The 16,660-nt window shown below is 28.1% G+C and overlaps 1 protein-coding gene across 1 annotated transcript in view; it reads right to left on the bottom strand.

The window, feature by feature from the left end:
* Nucleotides 1-16,660, bottom strand: part of LOC107447418 (uncharacterized) — a 93,872-nt gene that overhangs the window by 20,582 nt on the left and 56,630 nt on the right. The window contains exon 2 of the mRNA XM_016062333.4: nt 1,736-1,941. Coding sequence (XP_015917819.1) covers nt 1,736-1,941 — 206 coding nt within the window. The remainder of the gene's footprint in view (nt 1-1,735; nt 1,942-16,660) is intronic.

Here is a 16,660-nt window from a genome sequence, read left to right as displayed (position 1 = left end):
CCAAACTTGTTACATTTGTAATTATTTTAGAAAAATACCGGTAAGTGTGAATACAGTTGAATTCGCTAATCGCTTTACTGTTTGAGTTCTATTCCGTATTTTCTTGAATTCTCCGAATTTTTATTTTCCATTTTTGGCTAGATTGTTTATTTTTTCTGTTGCATTTTTTGTTTTATTTAACATTTTTTGCTTAATAAGTTCCATCTTCGTTTCATTATTTTCGGTGCTCTTCGCACTATTGTATGGGTGTATTTTGCCACGGCTATATTAATAAAATATTATAAAGCACTCTTTTTTCGGACATGTTTGAGCTGTCGAAGAGATTATATCTTATCCTTATTTTGTTTTCTGGCTTTTATTTATATATTTTTTTTAAGATTTATTACATATTTTTTTAATTTTTTTCAAAAAAATTTTCATATATTTTTTTTACTTTGAAAAATCTTTATTTCTTTTTCCATGTTTTATCTATATTTTTAACTTCTTTTATCCGTTCTACGTACTTGCAGCTTAGTCGCAGTGTATAAAACTTACTACTCTTTGTCCTAATTTTCTTCGTTAATCTGTCTTCTTTTTTCCTTTTTGGTCTTCATATACAAGCACACGCATACATACATACACACATATATATATATATATATATATATATATATATATATATATATATATATATATATATATATATATATATATAATAAATAAATACAAGAAAACACGAAGAAAGTTAAGAAAAACAATAAGTTTAATTTATTGCCCTTAAGCTGCAAGTAAACAGAACCCATTAGATAAGTTCAAAATGTAGAATAAGACAAAGAGAAATTAAAGACATATGAAAAAAAGGGGGAAATAATAAGTAAAAAAATAACGAACAACAGTTTAGAAAAAAAAGGGGGGGGGATAAAATTGTATTTAAAAAACCGGAAAAAAAGATATAATCTTTTCATCAGCCCACACGATTATATCCGTAAAACAGAGTGCTTTCTGATATTGTATCAATAAAGCCAAAGTAAAATATGTTAATACAATAGTGTGAGGAGCACTCAAAATTTTTTTTAATGAAAATTACAACAAATAAAATAGAACACAAAAAGTGAAAATAAGTAAAATTAACATGTAAAAACAGAAAAGAAAAGAAAATAAAAAGAAAAAACAGTAAATAAAATAAAAAGAAGAAACAGTGAAAATGTAGTATAAAGCGAGTAGCGAAATCAGACTTATGGACGGAAATTTTTCAAGAATGATTTAAAAATGTTTTCGCAGTCAAAAAAAGTTCTATTTTATTCCAGTTCTATTTTATTTGTTGTAATTTTCATAAAAAAAATTTTTTGAGTGCTCCTCACACTATTGTACTAATATATTTTGCTTTGGCTTTTTTGATACAATATCAGAAAGCACTCTGTTTTACGGATATAATTGTGTGGGCTGATGAAAAGATTATATCTTTTTTTCCTGTTTTCTAAATAAAATTTTATTCCCCCCCTTTTTTTAAAACTGTTGTTTGTTATTTTTTTACTTATTACTTATTATTTCCCCCTTTTTTCATAGGTCTTTAATTTCTCTTTATTTTATTCTTCGTTTTGAACTTATATATATACATATATATGTATACATGCATCTGTAAACTGCATTACATAAAATATATATATCATGATGAAATGTCTAAATCGATATTCAGATTAGTAAGGTTTGATTGCATTTTATTCCAAATTTTTTTTTAATAGAATGTTTAACTTACATCAATATGTATTCCTTCAAGCTCATATTTCTGTCCAGGAGGATGATCCGCTGGTATATATCTGTAAAATTCTACGTTGTTCTTATGCCATTTTATTGAGTAGAGTGTTTCCTTTTCTAAGTCATAAGTACAGTTTAACCATACGTCATCACCTTTAATCACAACTGCAGGAACGGAAACCTCTCTTAATTTCAACGAAAAAATACCTGTTACAAAAAAACAAAAAAAATTATCAGTTATACAGATTTTCTAAAACATCCTAAGAATCGTAACAGACATAAGGATCAGGAAGAAATAATTATAGTTATACTAATAAGGAAAGAAGTATGCGAAATATTGTATTTAATTTATCAAAATTGTTAGAAAGCAAAATATGGTGCTGATCTTTTTTCTATACCCAAAAACATTTTACACAGATAAAAGATAAAATGAAATATTAAACAGCTTGCAACATTCGAACTTGAGGTATTTTTTATATTTCTTTCCTCTACATCACTGTACAGTAAAATATGTCATAGTATCCTAGTGTATAGTATTAAAACTAAATACAGTAAAAAAAATCTGGTTTATTGTCAATGTATGAAACTTTACATTCTACAAAATGCTTAGTCATTATATATTACGCTTAAATCTACTGCAAAGTACGAAAAGATTAATATGTCAAACATCGTCTACGCATTTTTATAAATTGATAAATGAAAAACTTATAAGCATTTCATCCAAAGACTAGGCAAAATTTGTAATAATTCTCATATTTCAAACTATGTTTAAAGAGCGTTTTTCATTTCATAAAGCGTCTTGGCTTTTCATACAGTGGCTGGGCAAAGTATATGATAATTTCCCCATTCAATACTTTACTTAAGAAGCATTTGTTATTTTTTAGAAAGCCTAATCATTTTACGTAAGGTTTAACTAAACCATACCATGATTACGTTAACTATAAGATATTTCACATATTTTTTTATTTATCCACAAGACACAAGTCTGTTCATTTTATACAATGATTTATACTGGTATTCTATGGAACGTTGACATTACATGCGTTGACTGTAACATGTGCTACGATTAGGTTATCCAAAGTATAGTTTTGAAATACTATAACAAAACAATTCGGTGACAAAGTGCTTGGGGGAATTCGAAGCGTTAATACTAGTGTTAAAACTAGATAACTCTTAAAAATTAGAAGAAAAAAATTAACTTCTCCAAAACATAAATATTTCACTAGAAAGACTGAGAACATAAGACTGTTTTTCAGAACAGAAATTTCTGTTCTTTTCAGAACAGAAATGCAGAGAATTATAACGACTATTTTAACAGAAATGTTGTTTATTCATCCATTATCTATCCGAGAGATAAAGATGTATTATTGATTTTTCCATCAAGGGAATTAAAACAAAATAGTAATATTGCTGAGTACAACACAGCAATCTATGTTAGCAATGAAGATAATAAACTTTGCCATATTGTAACCAAACCAGGGCGAACACATTTTAGATCGAGTTATACCATTATAGCCAGCTCGTCGTTAGCCTCACCAAGAATTTCTAATTATGTTATGTACTTTAATGCAATAAAAGTGTGAAATATCTATGAAGACGAAACTGGAACTAAGAAACCTTCTCGGAGAAATACTATCTTGCAGTTCTGGAAAGAGCTCTTTGGCTTCATTGTTTTCATCAAGCATTGCAGTTATGCAAGAAATCAGCCACGCTATGCATAAACACGTATGACAACACTTTAAAAAATTAGGCGTTGAATAACATTTTCCGATGAAAAAATTTGTATAACCTGTCTGTGGAAAGAACTTACTTCGCCATTCTCCTGGAGCAGTGATGGTGACTATGGTTACGTGGTATAAATATCTCAAGTAGAGGTGTTGGGTTAATATTTAAGAGAAGTTTTGACGGAGGTTTGAGAGAGAAAGAGTTACAGAGGATACGAAGTTCCCTTCTTTGAAATGTGGTATTTTTTGTTTACATGGCAGGAGAAAACTTTAGACTTGGTGAAGAGGGTAGTTCTTTCCATAGACAAACAATACATTGAACACATTTCCGGATTGAAAAAAAGTGGTTAGCAGAAAATGTACTTCAAGACACGTGCATGCCATTGATTAAGTAAACCATAAAAAGTGATAATAAATCAGGGTAGTTTTATACGTTTTCAGTTACATTAGAAAAAATTTGAATATATGATTTTCATTCTCTATAATTATTGTTAATTATCACCTGGAACTCAATTTTTTTAACTAAAGCGTAAGTATAAATGAAAAAGTCATTACGTTTCGTTTAATCAAATATATATTTTTTTAATTATTCAAACAAAATACCATGGTCTTCTTAAGATCCAGTGCCTAATAAAAATTTTCGTAAAACAATTGGGATTATTATTACAGAAATCTAATTAGTATGTACTAAAACTATCTAGGAAGAATAGCACTAGTCCATTCTAACTTTCTAGGCATATAGCAACTTTCAGTCCTTCTGCTGTTCGAGTACCATACTCACAGTTTAGCTTCGCTGAATTTCTAAACTTATTTGTGAAAAGGCAAACTATTTTCATACATATGAACTCGGGACACTTAACCAGTCTATAAATAATCACGACCAGTTAAAAAAATAAATAAAAATCGTTCAAGAAATGACTTTCCCTATTATTATCGATTTCAGTTTAAGTGTAAATTGAGGATTCAGTAAGATTTATATCTTAAAATTGTTATAAAGAACTAATATGCCATTCACATAAAGGACAATCAAGCAAAGTAGTTTGCTTGATAGCTATTTTTTTTTAATATTAATAAAATTATTTTCATTCACATTTGGTATAAATGTTGTTTCACAAATAGATATATTAAATCTCAACAAAATCTTGCTTTATCCTAACAACGTATCTTAAAAAATGTTTTTTAATTATATGCCAAATAATTTTCGCGTTTCATGAGCTGAAGTTTGCATACAATTCTCTTTGAAAAAATTATATTACAATATATTATCCCAAGAAATTACCATAAGAATTCAGTTTAAATGTTCTACAAATACATTTACTTTAAAGCATTTAACTGGAATAGAATAAAAGAGTAATTTTTAAATTTTCCACCTCCTTCAATGAAGCTAACAAATGTTCTCTTAATTTATAATGTAAATTCTTTATTTCTGTCTAAAATAATTAATTATTCGACTTCCATTAGCTTTAACTTGCTTGCGTCGAATTCCAATAATTTTCAAGAGAGGCCTCTGATTACTTAGAAATTTTTAACAACAAGGCAAAAATAATTTATTTCAACAAAATTGTATTTTACGAACAATCATCGTCTCGTTCAATTTATTTTTAAAGCTTTCGAAAAGGGACCGAAATATTCTCATTCAATACTAAATTATCTAATTTGAGATTATTCTTAAAATTCAACGTTCACGAGAGTCATTAACATTGATTAAAGCAGTTCAGAGCGTTCTGTTAATGTTCAGACGTTCCCCTTGATCTGAACGAAACCTACTCATCGTGCTGCTGAAGTTCAAGTCACCCCCGGATTCATAATTACTCTCCATTGTGAAACAGAGTCCTTACTCAATTAAATTAGATTACCTCTTGTGAAATATTCTACGGATGAATACATTTCTGTGGTAATCCGTCAATCAGTTGGATTCATGGAAAACTTTTCGCTAATTGATTAAAGGTTTCGATCAGCTACTAGGATTTGTGCAGGGAATAACTTGATGGTAATTAGAAACATTATCTCTGGAAAGATTTTTCGTTTGTAAAATCGCATTTTGGACATCTTCAAAATTTTGTGGTAATTATGAATGGTTGAAATGAAGTTCCATAAGCACAGTATGGTAATGGCTTGAAAAGTTCGTTTAATGTAATTTAAGAATGTTTATGCCTTCATTTTGCTGTTGCAGTCGTTTTATTTTTAAAACCAGTGAAATATTTTTCAGAAGGATACACTTCTGTGGTCATTCACCAATAAGTTGGATTCGAAGAAAACTTCTAGCTAATTGACTAAAGATTCCAATTTGTTACAAAGATTTGTGCAGAAATTACTTAATGGAGTTTAGAAACATTATATGGGAAGATTTTTCAGATGTAAAAATCGTGTTATAGATGCACTAAAAATTTTATGATACAGTTACAGTTTTTTTTAGATTATGTCTAGTGAAATATTTTACAGAAGAATACATTTCTGTGGTCATTCACCAATAAGTTGGATTCGAAGAAAACTTCTAGCTAATTGATTGAAGATTCCAATTTGTTACAAAGATTTGTGCGGAAATTACTTAATGGTATTTGGAAACATTACATGGGGAGGTTTTTCATGCGTAAAAATCGTGTTATAGATACACTAAAAATATTATGATACATTTACAGTTTTTTTTAGATTATGTCTAGTGAAATATTTTACAGAAGAATACATTTCTGTGGTCATTCACCAATAAGTTGGATTCGAAGAAAACTTCTAGCTAATTGATTGAAGATTCCAATTTGTTACAAAGATTTGTGCGGAAATTACTTAATGGTATTTGGAAACATTACATGGGAAGGTTTTTCATGCGTAAAAATCGTGTTATAGATACACTAAAAATATTATGATACAGTTACAGTTTTTTTTAGATTATGTCTAGTGAAATATTTTACAGAAGAATACATTTCTGTGGTCATTCACCAATAAGTTGGATTCGAAGAAAACTTCTAGCTAATTGATTGAAGATTCCAATTTGTTACAAAGATTTGTGCGGAAATTACTTAATGGTATTTGGAAACATTACATGGGAAGGTTTTTCATGCGTAAAAATCGTGTTATAGATACACTAAAAATATTATGATACATTTACAGTTTTTTTTAGATTATGTCTAGTGAAATATTTTACAGAAGAATACATTTCTGTGGTCATTCACCAATAAGTTGGATTCGAAGAAAACTTCTAGCTAATTGATTGAAGATTCCAATTTGTTACAAAGATTTGTGCGGAAATTACTTAATGGTATTTGGAAACATTACATGGGAAGGTTTTTCATGCGTAAAAATCGTGTTATAGATACACTAAAAATATTATGATACAGTTACAGTTTTTTTTAGATTATGTCTAGTGAAATATTTTACAGAAGAATACATTTCTGTGGTCATTCACCAATAAGTTGGATTCGAAGAAAACTTCTAGCTAATTGATTGAAGATTCCAATTTGTTACAAAGATTTGTGCGGAAATTACTTAATGGTATTTGGAAACATTACATGGGAAGGTTTTTCATGCGTAAAAATCGTGTTATAGATACACTAAAAATATTATGATACATTTACAGTTTTTTTTAGATTATGTCTAGTGAAATATTTTACAGAAGAATACATTTCTGTGGTTATTCACCAATAAGTTGGATTCGAAAAAAACTTCTCGCTAATTGATTAAAGATTCTAATTTGTTACAAAGATTTGTGCAGAAATTACTTAGGGGTGTTTAGAAACATTATATGGGAAGATTTTTCGTATGTAAGAATCGTGTTATAGATACACTAAAAATTTTATGATAATCATGAATAATAGAACTAAAATTCTATGATCGTACTATGGTAATGATTTGAAATGTTCGTTTAAAGTAACTGAAGTATCATCATACTCGTATCTTTGCTTGTAAAATCTTATTTTATAATTCAAAATTTTATAATTTTAGTTGTTGTTGTTGACGCATGCCTGTTTAGGCAGAGCGGGTGCGATTGTCCTTGTTCTTCAGTGGCGCCATCTATGGCCAAGAATTCAACTTCTGCCACACCATACGTCACACCCGTTTATAGGGCGGGCGGACCCATTCATTCATCCACATATCGTAATTTTGACCTGAATCAGAGAACGATCGATCTCCAATCCAATACCCCCAGAGGTATTGATTTGTTATGGGAGCATGAAGGACTTTTGCGACTCGACAGATTTAACGTGCATCAGTCACTATACTACACGGGGAGTCCTCGACCGGCGGGGTTCGAACCTACGAACTCTCGGACATGGGGCCAGAGCTCTACCGACCAGCTTATCCCGGCCCTATAATTTTAGTGAATGGTTGAATTAAAATTCCATTAAAAATTAAAAAAAAATTATTTATATAAGTTAAAAAAAATATTTCTACTGTCCAAATATTCAAACTGTTACAAATTTATTTCGTAAATTTGGAGCATTTACTTTACACTTTAAATACAGGACTAGTAGTAGATGTTAATTTCATGAAATGTTTTTTTTTATTACTAATTATTTAACGTATAATTTTGCAGAATCTATTCAACTGTATTTTAAGCTTGTTCTATGCGCAGTGTAAAAAAAATAATTTTTTTTTTAAATAAACTGCACCTTTGAAGACATACTAATATAAACAAAGGTTTTTAAAGCCAGCATGCACAAAATAGTTTAAAGCCAATGGATGCATTAAAAAATAAAACTGGTTTTCAAATAACATTTTTATTAAAAAAAATGCTATTGAAATAAAAGTGAATAAAAATGAACTATTTTGAATAAGGAATTCCATAAAAAAATATCTCAAGTGTGCCCTCATGCCGACAAAACTGATGAATGGCAACAACATGCGAGTCATTCTTTAAAAACTTTTACTTTAACAAGATTCGAACAGAAAACAAAACAGCCGCATGTAATACCTCTTCCTCAACAGTCATACCGCTCTTGAAAAACTGCCAGTCTTAAGCCGTATTCATGCAGTAATAGGCAGGAATTCTTTCAAGCAAGAACAAAATATGTCATATCACTGCTGTTGACAACGACACACAGGGTAACACAACCAAAAACTCCAACGGAGATAAAGATAAAATAAAAAAATACAATATTCATAAAATCGCCATCTATCTTTTGAAGGTTCGGTACACGCCACTATTCCTCCATGTCCTGCTAGAGCAATTGAGTGCGCGCCACTGCACACAAGAAATTAATATTCAGAAGACGTTAGTGCGCAGGCTGTCAAAAATACTTTCTCGTCTCATAAAATATGCATTTTTTGAAAGGGCCCCGCTGATAAAGGAGAACGATAAGAGAAAAAATAAAGATTCATTGGGGAAGAGGTGTATGTTAGGGAAGTTTAAAACTTGGATAACAGATAAGACTGAGATGTAGACTGTTTCGAGCAATGCTTGAATATCCTTAGTTGCTGCAAATGACAAGGCAGATAGCATCTAATTTTTCATTCTAGGGAAAAATCTCGTATTTATTAGGGATAAGTAAGAAGCATCGGTGAAAGTAGGGAAAATAAAGAAAAAAATGAGAAATATAGTGGCATTTGAGCACTTAGGGAAATAAATGAGAAATCTTTAAATGGGGAATAAAAATACTGTTCGGAGATTTGTGTTTCAAGAAATTCAAAGTATCTTTCTTTTGATTTTAAATAACAGGAGTACCGAAGATTATGTTAAAACGCATTCTGTTTTGAATATCTAAATTTAAATAAAATGTATGTATATTGAAAATTTTCATTTATATGAACCAACTAAAAAATTATACTTGTTAATTTAAAAATATTGCCTTTTTTAAAAAAATTGATTTTGAAAAAAGTTTCCAGAAAATGAAAAATAAATTGAAAGACAGAATCTGAGGCTGAGAATAAAAAATTTATTTGGAAAATAAATAAAAAATTTGTATCAAAAAATGTGGATCTTGCATAGGCTCATGAATACTGAGCAGTTTAAGAAAGTAAATTATTTAACATAGAGGCTGAAATATGTCGACCTTTTATTTGCGAAATAGTTACAATTTCTTTTTAAACAATTGAAAAAACAAACTGCATACAATAACTGTTTTAGAAAATTTCTTGAGAGCTACGAAATCCAACTTCCAAAGTTTTCCTTTTTTTTGTGACAAAAAGTTCCATTTCTCTTTTCAAAAATCCTGTTGTTTGAACTAATCAAAAATTCAAGGAGAAGTTCGGTAACTGATATAACTATTTTTATCATCATTAAAAAAATTAAACGACAATTATTTTTCACCTAAATCCTTTTATGTCAAATCAGTGAAGAACTAAATTTCATATTGCGCTGTAGAAAGGTTTTAATGTGTCATATGGTTTAAAAAATGTCCCTGCGATATTATTTTCAAAAGAAAACATTCTGCATTGTAAAAAAAACTCTCAAAAGTGAGCGAAATTGTGTTATAACTCCGTAACAAATATGATCGAATTTGAAAACCCTATGCACGCAGTATAGTGAAATGCTCAAAACAGCATAAACTCAATTTTGAGATTATACTTTTCACAGCTAATACTTCTCAGAATAAAGTTCTAAATCATAGTCATTAAAAATTGTTATCTGCACATGGATAAAAAAATTCAGGTTAAATTGCCATGGTAATGACATACTGTATGGTAAAAAATATCATAATTCTCGAAATAAAAATAAAAATATACGGTATTTCAGCTATTCATTTGATACTTTTTCATTTCATATATTTCATACATTTACCGAAATTTATGATTTTCAAAATTATAGCTCTTATTATCCCATATTTAATAAAAAATATGCAACTGAAAAATAAATTTAACCGATTAAATGGTTTTTATGCCATGCTAAAAGGGCATTAAGATAAAATTATCATATTTTTCAAAATTTACCCAATTCCATCATACGTTATAAAACTATACTTTATAGTAAATTTATCAAAATCATTCCTAAGGAACTTCTGTAAAAATTACCAAAATGTTTGGTTTTGTCATAGAGTCAGAAGCATAGCAAATTTTAACATGTTCTAAAAGTAAAATTAAATGATTTTCTGAAAGTTAGATCTAATTTGTTGATAGGAAGATGTTATTTTACTTTTTCATTTTGCATTTCCATTTTTTTTCCTTTTTTCAAAATTTTTTTCTCTTATTCGAGAGTTTTATCTTTAAACTCAAATTCGTTCTATAGAGAGTAATTTTTTAATCTTAAGTAATTTTTTAGGAACATTGGAAACTTCTGTCTTTAATTTATCATGAAGTAATTAAAAACAATTCAGATTTGAAAGCATGAAATTACATTACTGAACAGTTCATTATTTATTTACTTTTTTATAAATAAAGAATCATTTCCCTGCATTTAATTAAAGTAATTCGCCTATTTCCTTCCATAATTTTATGTAGTCAAAAAACAGTTTAACTTTTAAAACATATCAAAATTCAAATTTTTATCAGTATTAAAATATCTAAATCAAAGTCAATTAAAAGTTAAAAGTGCCAATAATCAATATTTGTAGAAAACACATTTTGTTTTACAATTTATATTTTTGTCCGGATTTAATAACTCAAGTGTATGTAATAACAACGCCTAGTAAAGTAAAATAAAATATGAATTTCGAAGCAAACATCGATGAAATACTACGAAAAGTAAAACCAAGAAAGATATCTCCTAAAATTAAAACATTAGATATTAAATTAAATATCTCAACACAACGAAAATGAAAATTGGACAAAAAGAAATAATAAAGAGATAGACTAAACCTAAGCGGATATAAAATTGAGAGAAAATTGAAATCTCTAAATTTAATCATACATTTTTACTACGGGTTTCTCTTTTAACAGTGTAATTTGTTATTTAATTCTTTTTCAGTATTCCTAAAGCAACTTTTGAATCAGATTCCATTTTTTTATTATACTAACAACTACTGTATCAGAGAATATTGTATGAATGATATAAAGAATTTAAAGAACAAAGCAATATTTGAATTTTTAATCAATCAGAGATTTTACTTATTATATTTTGTTGCAACTTGGACATTTTGAAGTATACTTAGATAAATCTTTTTAATGCAAAATCTTTTATATAAATTCCGTGTTAAAATACAAGCACACAGATAGGGTAATGAATGAATGAATTATTAATAGAAAATGAATACAAAATGAATTATTAAAAGAAAATGAATACAAAATGAATTATTAAAAGAAAATGAATACAAAATGAATTATTAATAGAAATCATTAATTCACGTTTGAGATTTCATCTCTTTGAATTTTATGTGTCTTGACTTTTGAATTTATATTTTTTAAATCCCAATAATATTCATTGTCAATACTCCTTAATTTCCAAACTTTTATGTTCAGGAAGGCATCTTATAATGTGTGTTAAAAGTTATAAATGAAATGTATTGGATCCTTTGTTTTTTAAGTATTAATATAGAATTTCGTCGGTGTTTTTGAAGTGATAAATTTGGCAGTTTTTTAACTAAAATTAAATCATTAAAATAGAGTGCAAATAAAGAAGGGAATGATTTTAAATAGAAAGAAAAAATAAAATATTTGTAAATAAAGAATAAATTATACTTAACGAAAGAATATAATGTACTACACAAAGGTATTAAAAAGGAACGCGTAAATGAAAAAGGAATAAGAGTAAAGTAGAAATGATTTTGATTTCAAATTATAAACTTAAATATCAAAGCGTAAAAAGTCTGATCTATTTTTGGTAAATAAAACAAAATATGTACTTTATTTAAACAAAAGGATTCAGAACTATCTAATTTAAATGTGTTTATAACATTTATTCTAAGCATTCGAATGCCATTTAATACGAAAATTCTAATGAAATTAAATATTTATTTTGATGAATATTCATTTCCATTTGTACTATCTTAGTTTAATGCCAAGGAGTTTTGCAATATATGTTGGCAACGATCGCTTTGCTACAAGGACAAATCAATTTACCTTTTCTTCAGAAAACAGTCTCATGAAATATTTACAAGTGTATTGATTATGGTAAATTTTGATGCCAATAACTTAATACATCTGTTGAGTTTGAGATTATGAAATAGAATTGTATAATTAATATCTCCTGTGACATTTGCAGGAATAACGAATCGCTTTCTAAAATATTTGTCTCCTAATAAAAAGTTATCAGAATTAAAAATAAATGATTATTGAATTTGAATTAAGAACTAGGTCTAACTCATGTTTTAAAAAATTCATTTTACAAACAAAGTGTGTTTAGAAATAACCTTTCTTAAAGTCTTTTTTTTTTTTTTGTAATACACATGAGAAATCAGAATATAAATAATAAATGTATACATATTAGAGTTAGAATATTGATGAATGAACACGAATGAAACAAAAATATTTGATGAATTACTAAGAAAGGTGGTATTAAAAACAAAATTGGAAACAAGTAGTAGTTGATGACGATTATTTGAAACACTTCCAAGTTTCCCAGTAATTAAACGATTTCCTACTTTGTTTTTGGAAACAAAATTGGAAACAGAGAGTAGTTGAATGACGATTATTTGAAACACTTCCAAGTTTCCCAGTAATTAAACGATTTCCCACTTTGTTTTTGGAAACAAAATTGGAAACAAAGAGTAGTTGAATGACGATTATTTGAAACACTTCCAAGTTTCTCAGTAATTAAACGATTTCCCACTTTGTTTTTGGAAACCGAGAGTAGTTGAATGACGATTATTTGAAACACTTCCAAGTTTCCCAGTAATTAAACGATTTCCCACTTTGTTTTTCTAGTTTTAACAACTCTAAAATAATATTTTTTTGACATTGTAAAGAAGCAAAAAAAAAAAAAAAACAATGCGTAAATTAAGAGATATATTGTAAAATATTCTATAACTAAATTGGTAGACAGAAAGAAATGAGCTCATAAACTAAAAATAAATTTCTTAATTTCTATTTTATGATGAACTAACTTAAACACTTCTCTTTGATTTTAAGTTTAGTTCACTTTTCTTTGTTCTTAGTAAGAAAATTTTGTTTAGAAGCATTACCTAAGTGTTATAAAACTATCCCAAACTTCTTTCGTATAAAAAGCATCCAAGTAAATAGTCTTAATTACTAAGTAATCAGTCTCAAAATCTAAGATTCGAAAATTGCTTGAGCTAATAATTAAATCAGGAGCAAAATCTTTTGTACTTTTATCTTCAATTAACTATATTGTTTTTATTTTATTTTTTCCTAGCATATGTAAGAAGTTATATAAACTTATGCAGTTTCTTAGCAAAATGTGAAAACTAATTTCGGCGTATTTCTAACAAATAGAAATTTAAACTATTACAAACAGAAAATTTCTTCGCATTATTTTTAAGCTGTGATTAGTGGATTTAATACCTTTGATCGTTTACTAGTTAGAAAACTAAACATTGATCCTCTATTTCAGCATTAAACCAATTAAAGAAAACTTAAAGCGGGATAAATTATATTTTTCCTAAACTTCAAAAAATAGAGATTTTATTTTCTAATGAAAAGTGCATAAAACGTTTTATTGATCTTTTTTAAACTAAAAATTATTACAGTATACTATTATTACAGTATACTATTATTACAGTATACTATTACAGTATACTACAACTATTCATAAATGCCTCAATTTCATAAATTTTTGTTTCAAATGAAAATTTTACAATATTTATGAGGTTTTTAGGTTAAATTTTTAGAGATTATATTGATAAATATGTATATATTTCGACTTTCGAAGTTTTGCTGTTTTGCTTGAGGCTTTGAGGAATACCAATAGGGAATGAAAAATTTCAAGACTAGGATGCATCTTTGATTCGAAAAATATCTACTCTGTAAAAAATTCCTGTTTAAATTTTCGGTATGAAGCACCGGCACTTTGAGTGCATCATGTGTTAACTCTACCGTTAAACCCATTTTTAGCGGAAAATACTATATCGTAATTTGCATAGTAATATTTATTCAATTAAAGTGATTCACAGATTTTACGGTAATTATTACTGTAAAAATACGGTATATCAGGTTTTTTGTTCTGCAAGATATTCCGGTAAAAATGAAGTTTGCTGTAAAAATTACCTGCACTCTCAGTGTTATTACTTTTTACTGAAATTTGATCTGGAATTTTTCACACTATTAGAGTAATAACATGGAAATATTTATTAATTGAATCTAGGACTCTGATTAAAAGAAAGAATAATAGCGAAAAGGGGGTTATATCTAAATTTTCCTTTAAATAGGAACAGAAAATAAATATCAGTATTAAATATCTTTTTGTTCTTGTTGATTTCCCCTAGACTTTAAAACGAAATTTATTTTGTTTCAAACAGATATTAAAACGTTGCTTTTTTGCTATTTGCTGATAGTGAGCGATAAACATTTTGTTCAACCCTATTTTACAGTATATTAAAAAACTGCTTTTGTTAAAAAAAATTACCAAAAGAATAAATTTTTATATTTTTTAAACTTTTTAATCTATTTTCTAACAGCTTCTTATTTTCAAGTCCTTAATTCACTTAAAATATAATTTCGTTACGCTTCCGGAAATTTTTGAACGTGTTATAACCATAATATCGTTTACACTTTCGACCTTTTTAATAAAGCACCAAATCGTGCCACATTATCTCGCAAATTAATCCATCCAGTTTACACGATACTAATAAATCAACCTCGATTGATGAAATTCGGTTCTATTTATTTAAGGTTACTATCTTTCTACCTTTCTAATATGGCACCAAGTCGAACCACATTATCTCGCAAATTAATCCATCCAGTTTACACGATACTAAAGAATCAAAATCGATTGATGAAATTCGGTTCTATTTATTTAAGGTTACTATCTTTCTACCTTTCTAATATGGCACCAAGTCGAACCACATTATCTCGCAAATTAATCCATCCAGTTTACACGATACTAAAGAATCAAAATCGATTGATGAAATTCGGTTCTATTTATTTAAGGTTACTATCTTTCTACCTTTTTAATATGGCACCAAGTCGAACCACATTATCTCGCAAATTAATCCATCCAGTTTACACGATACTAAAGAATCAAAATCGATTGATGAAATTCGGTTCTATTTATTTAAGGTTACTATCTTTCTACCTTTTTAATATGGCACCAAGTCGAACCACATTATCTCGCAAATTAATCCATCCAGTTTACACGATACTAAAGAATCAAAATCGATTGATGAAATTCGGTTCTATTTATTTAAGGTTACTATCTTTCTACCTTTTTAATATGGCACCAAGTCGAACCACATTATCTCGCAAATTAATCCATCCAGTTTACACGATACTAAAGAATCAAAATCGATTGATGAAATTCGGTTCTATTTATTTAAGGTTACTATCTTTCTACCTTTCTAATATGGCACCAAGTCGAACCACATTATCTCGCAAATTAATCCATCCAGTTTACACGATACTAAAGAATCAAAATCGATTGATGAAATTCGGTTCTATTTATTTAAGGTTACTATCTTTCTACCTTTTTAATATGGCACCAAGTCGAACCACATTATCTCGCAAATTAATCCATCCAGTTTACACGATACTAAAGAATCAAAATCGATTGATGAAATTCGGTTCTATTTATTTAAGGTTACTATCTTTCTACCTTTTTAATATGGCACCAAGTCGAACCACATTATCTCGCAAATTAATCCATCCAGTTTACACGATACTAAAGAATCAAAATCGATTGATGAAATTCGGTTCTATTTATTTAAGGTTACTATCTTTCTACCTTTTTAATATAGCACCAAGTCGAACCACATTATCTCGCAAATTAATCCATCCAGTTTACACGATACTAAAGAATCAAAATCGATTGATGAAATTCGGTTCTATTTATTTAAGGTTACTATCTTTCTACCTTTTTAATATGGCACCAAGTCGAACCACATTATCTCGCAAATTAATCCATCCAGTTTACACGATACTAAAGAATCAAAATCGATTGATGAAATTCGGTTCTATTTATTTAAGGTTACAGAAAATTTGAAAAATATTGTTAGATTTTTGCTACTTTAAAAAATAACGTTGAACCGTTCCTAAGAGTGTGAAACGCAAAATTCTGAAAGACTGGCATGAAACAGAATAGTTTAGGATTTAACCAACCAAAGATAACATTTAATCCCCTTAACTTGTCTCAGGAATTGTTTAGTATCTTAGCGTTTTTTATCCACAAAACTTTCTAAAGACAGTAGTTTTGGCGCAATCTTAGAGAACAGAAAAGAATTGAACCA

The sequence above is a fragment of the Parasteatoda tepidariorum genome, chromosome 1 (genome assembly GCF_982258835.1).
Source record: "Parasteatoda tepidariorum strain Cologne lab strain chromosome 1, Ptep-v5.0, whole genome shotgun sequence".
Classification (NCBI taxonomy): Eukaryota; Metazoa; Arthropoda; class Arachnida; order Araneae; family Theridiidae; genus Parasteatoda; species Parasteatoda tepidariorum.
Note: the sequence above shows the minus strand (reverse complement) of the source record. Positions and strands in the feature narration are given on the sequence as shown.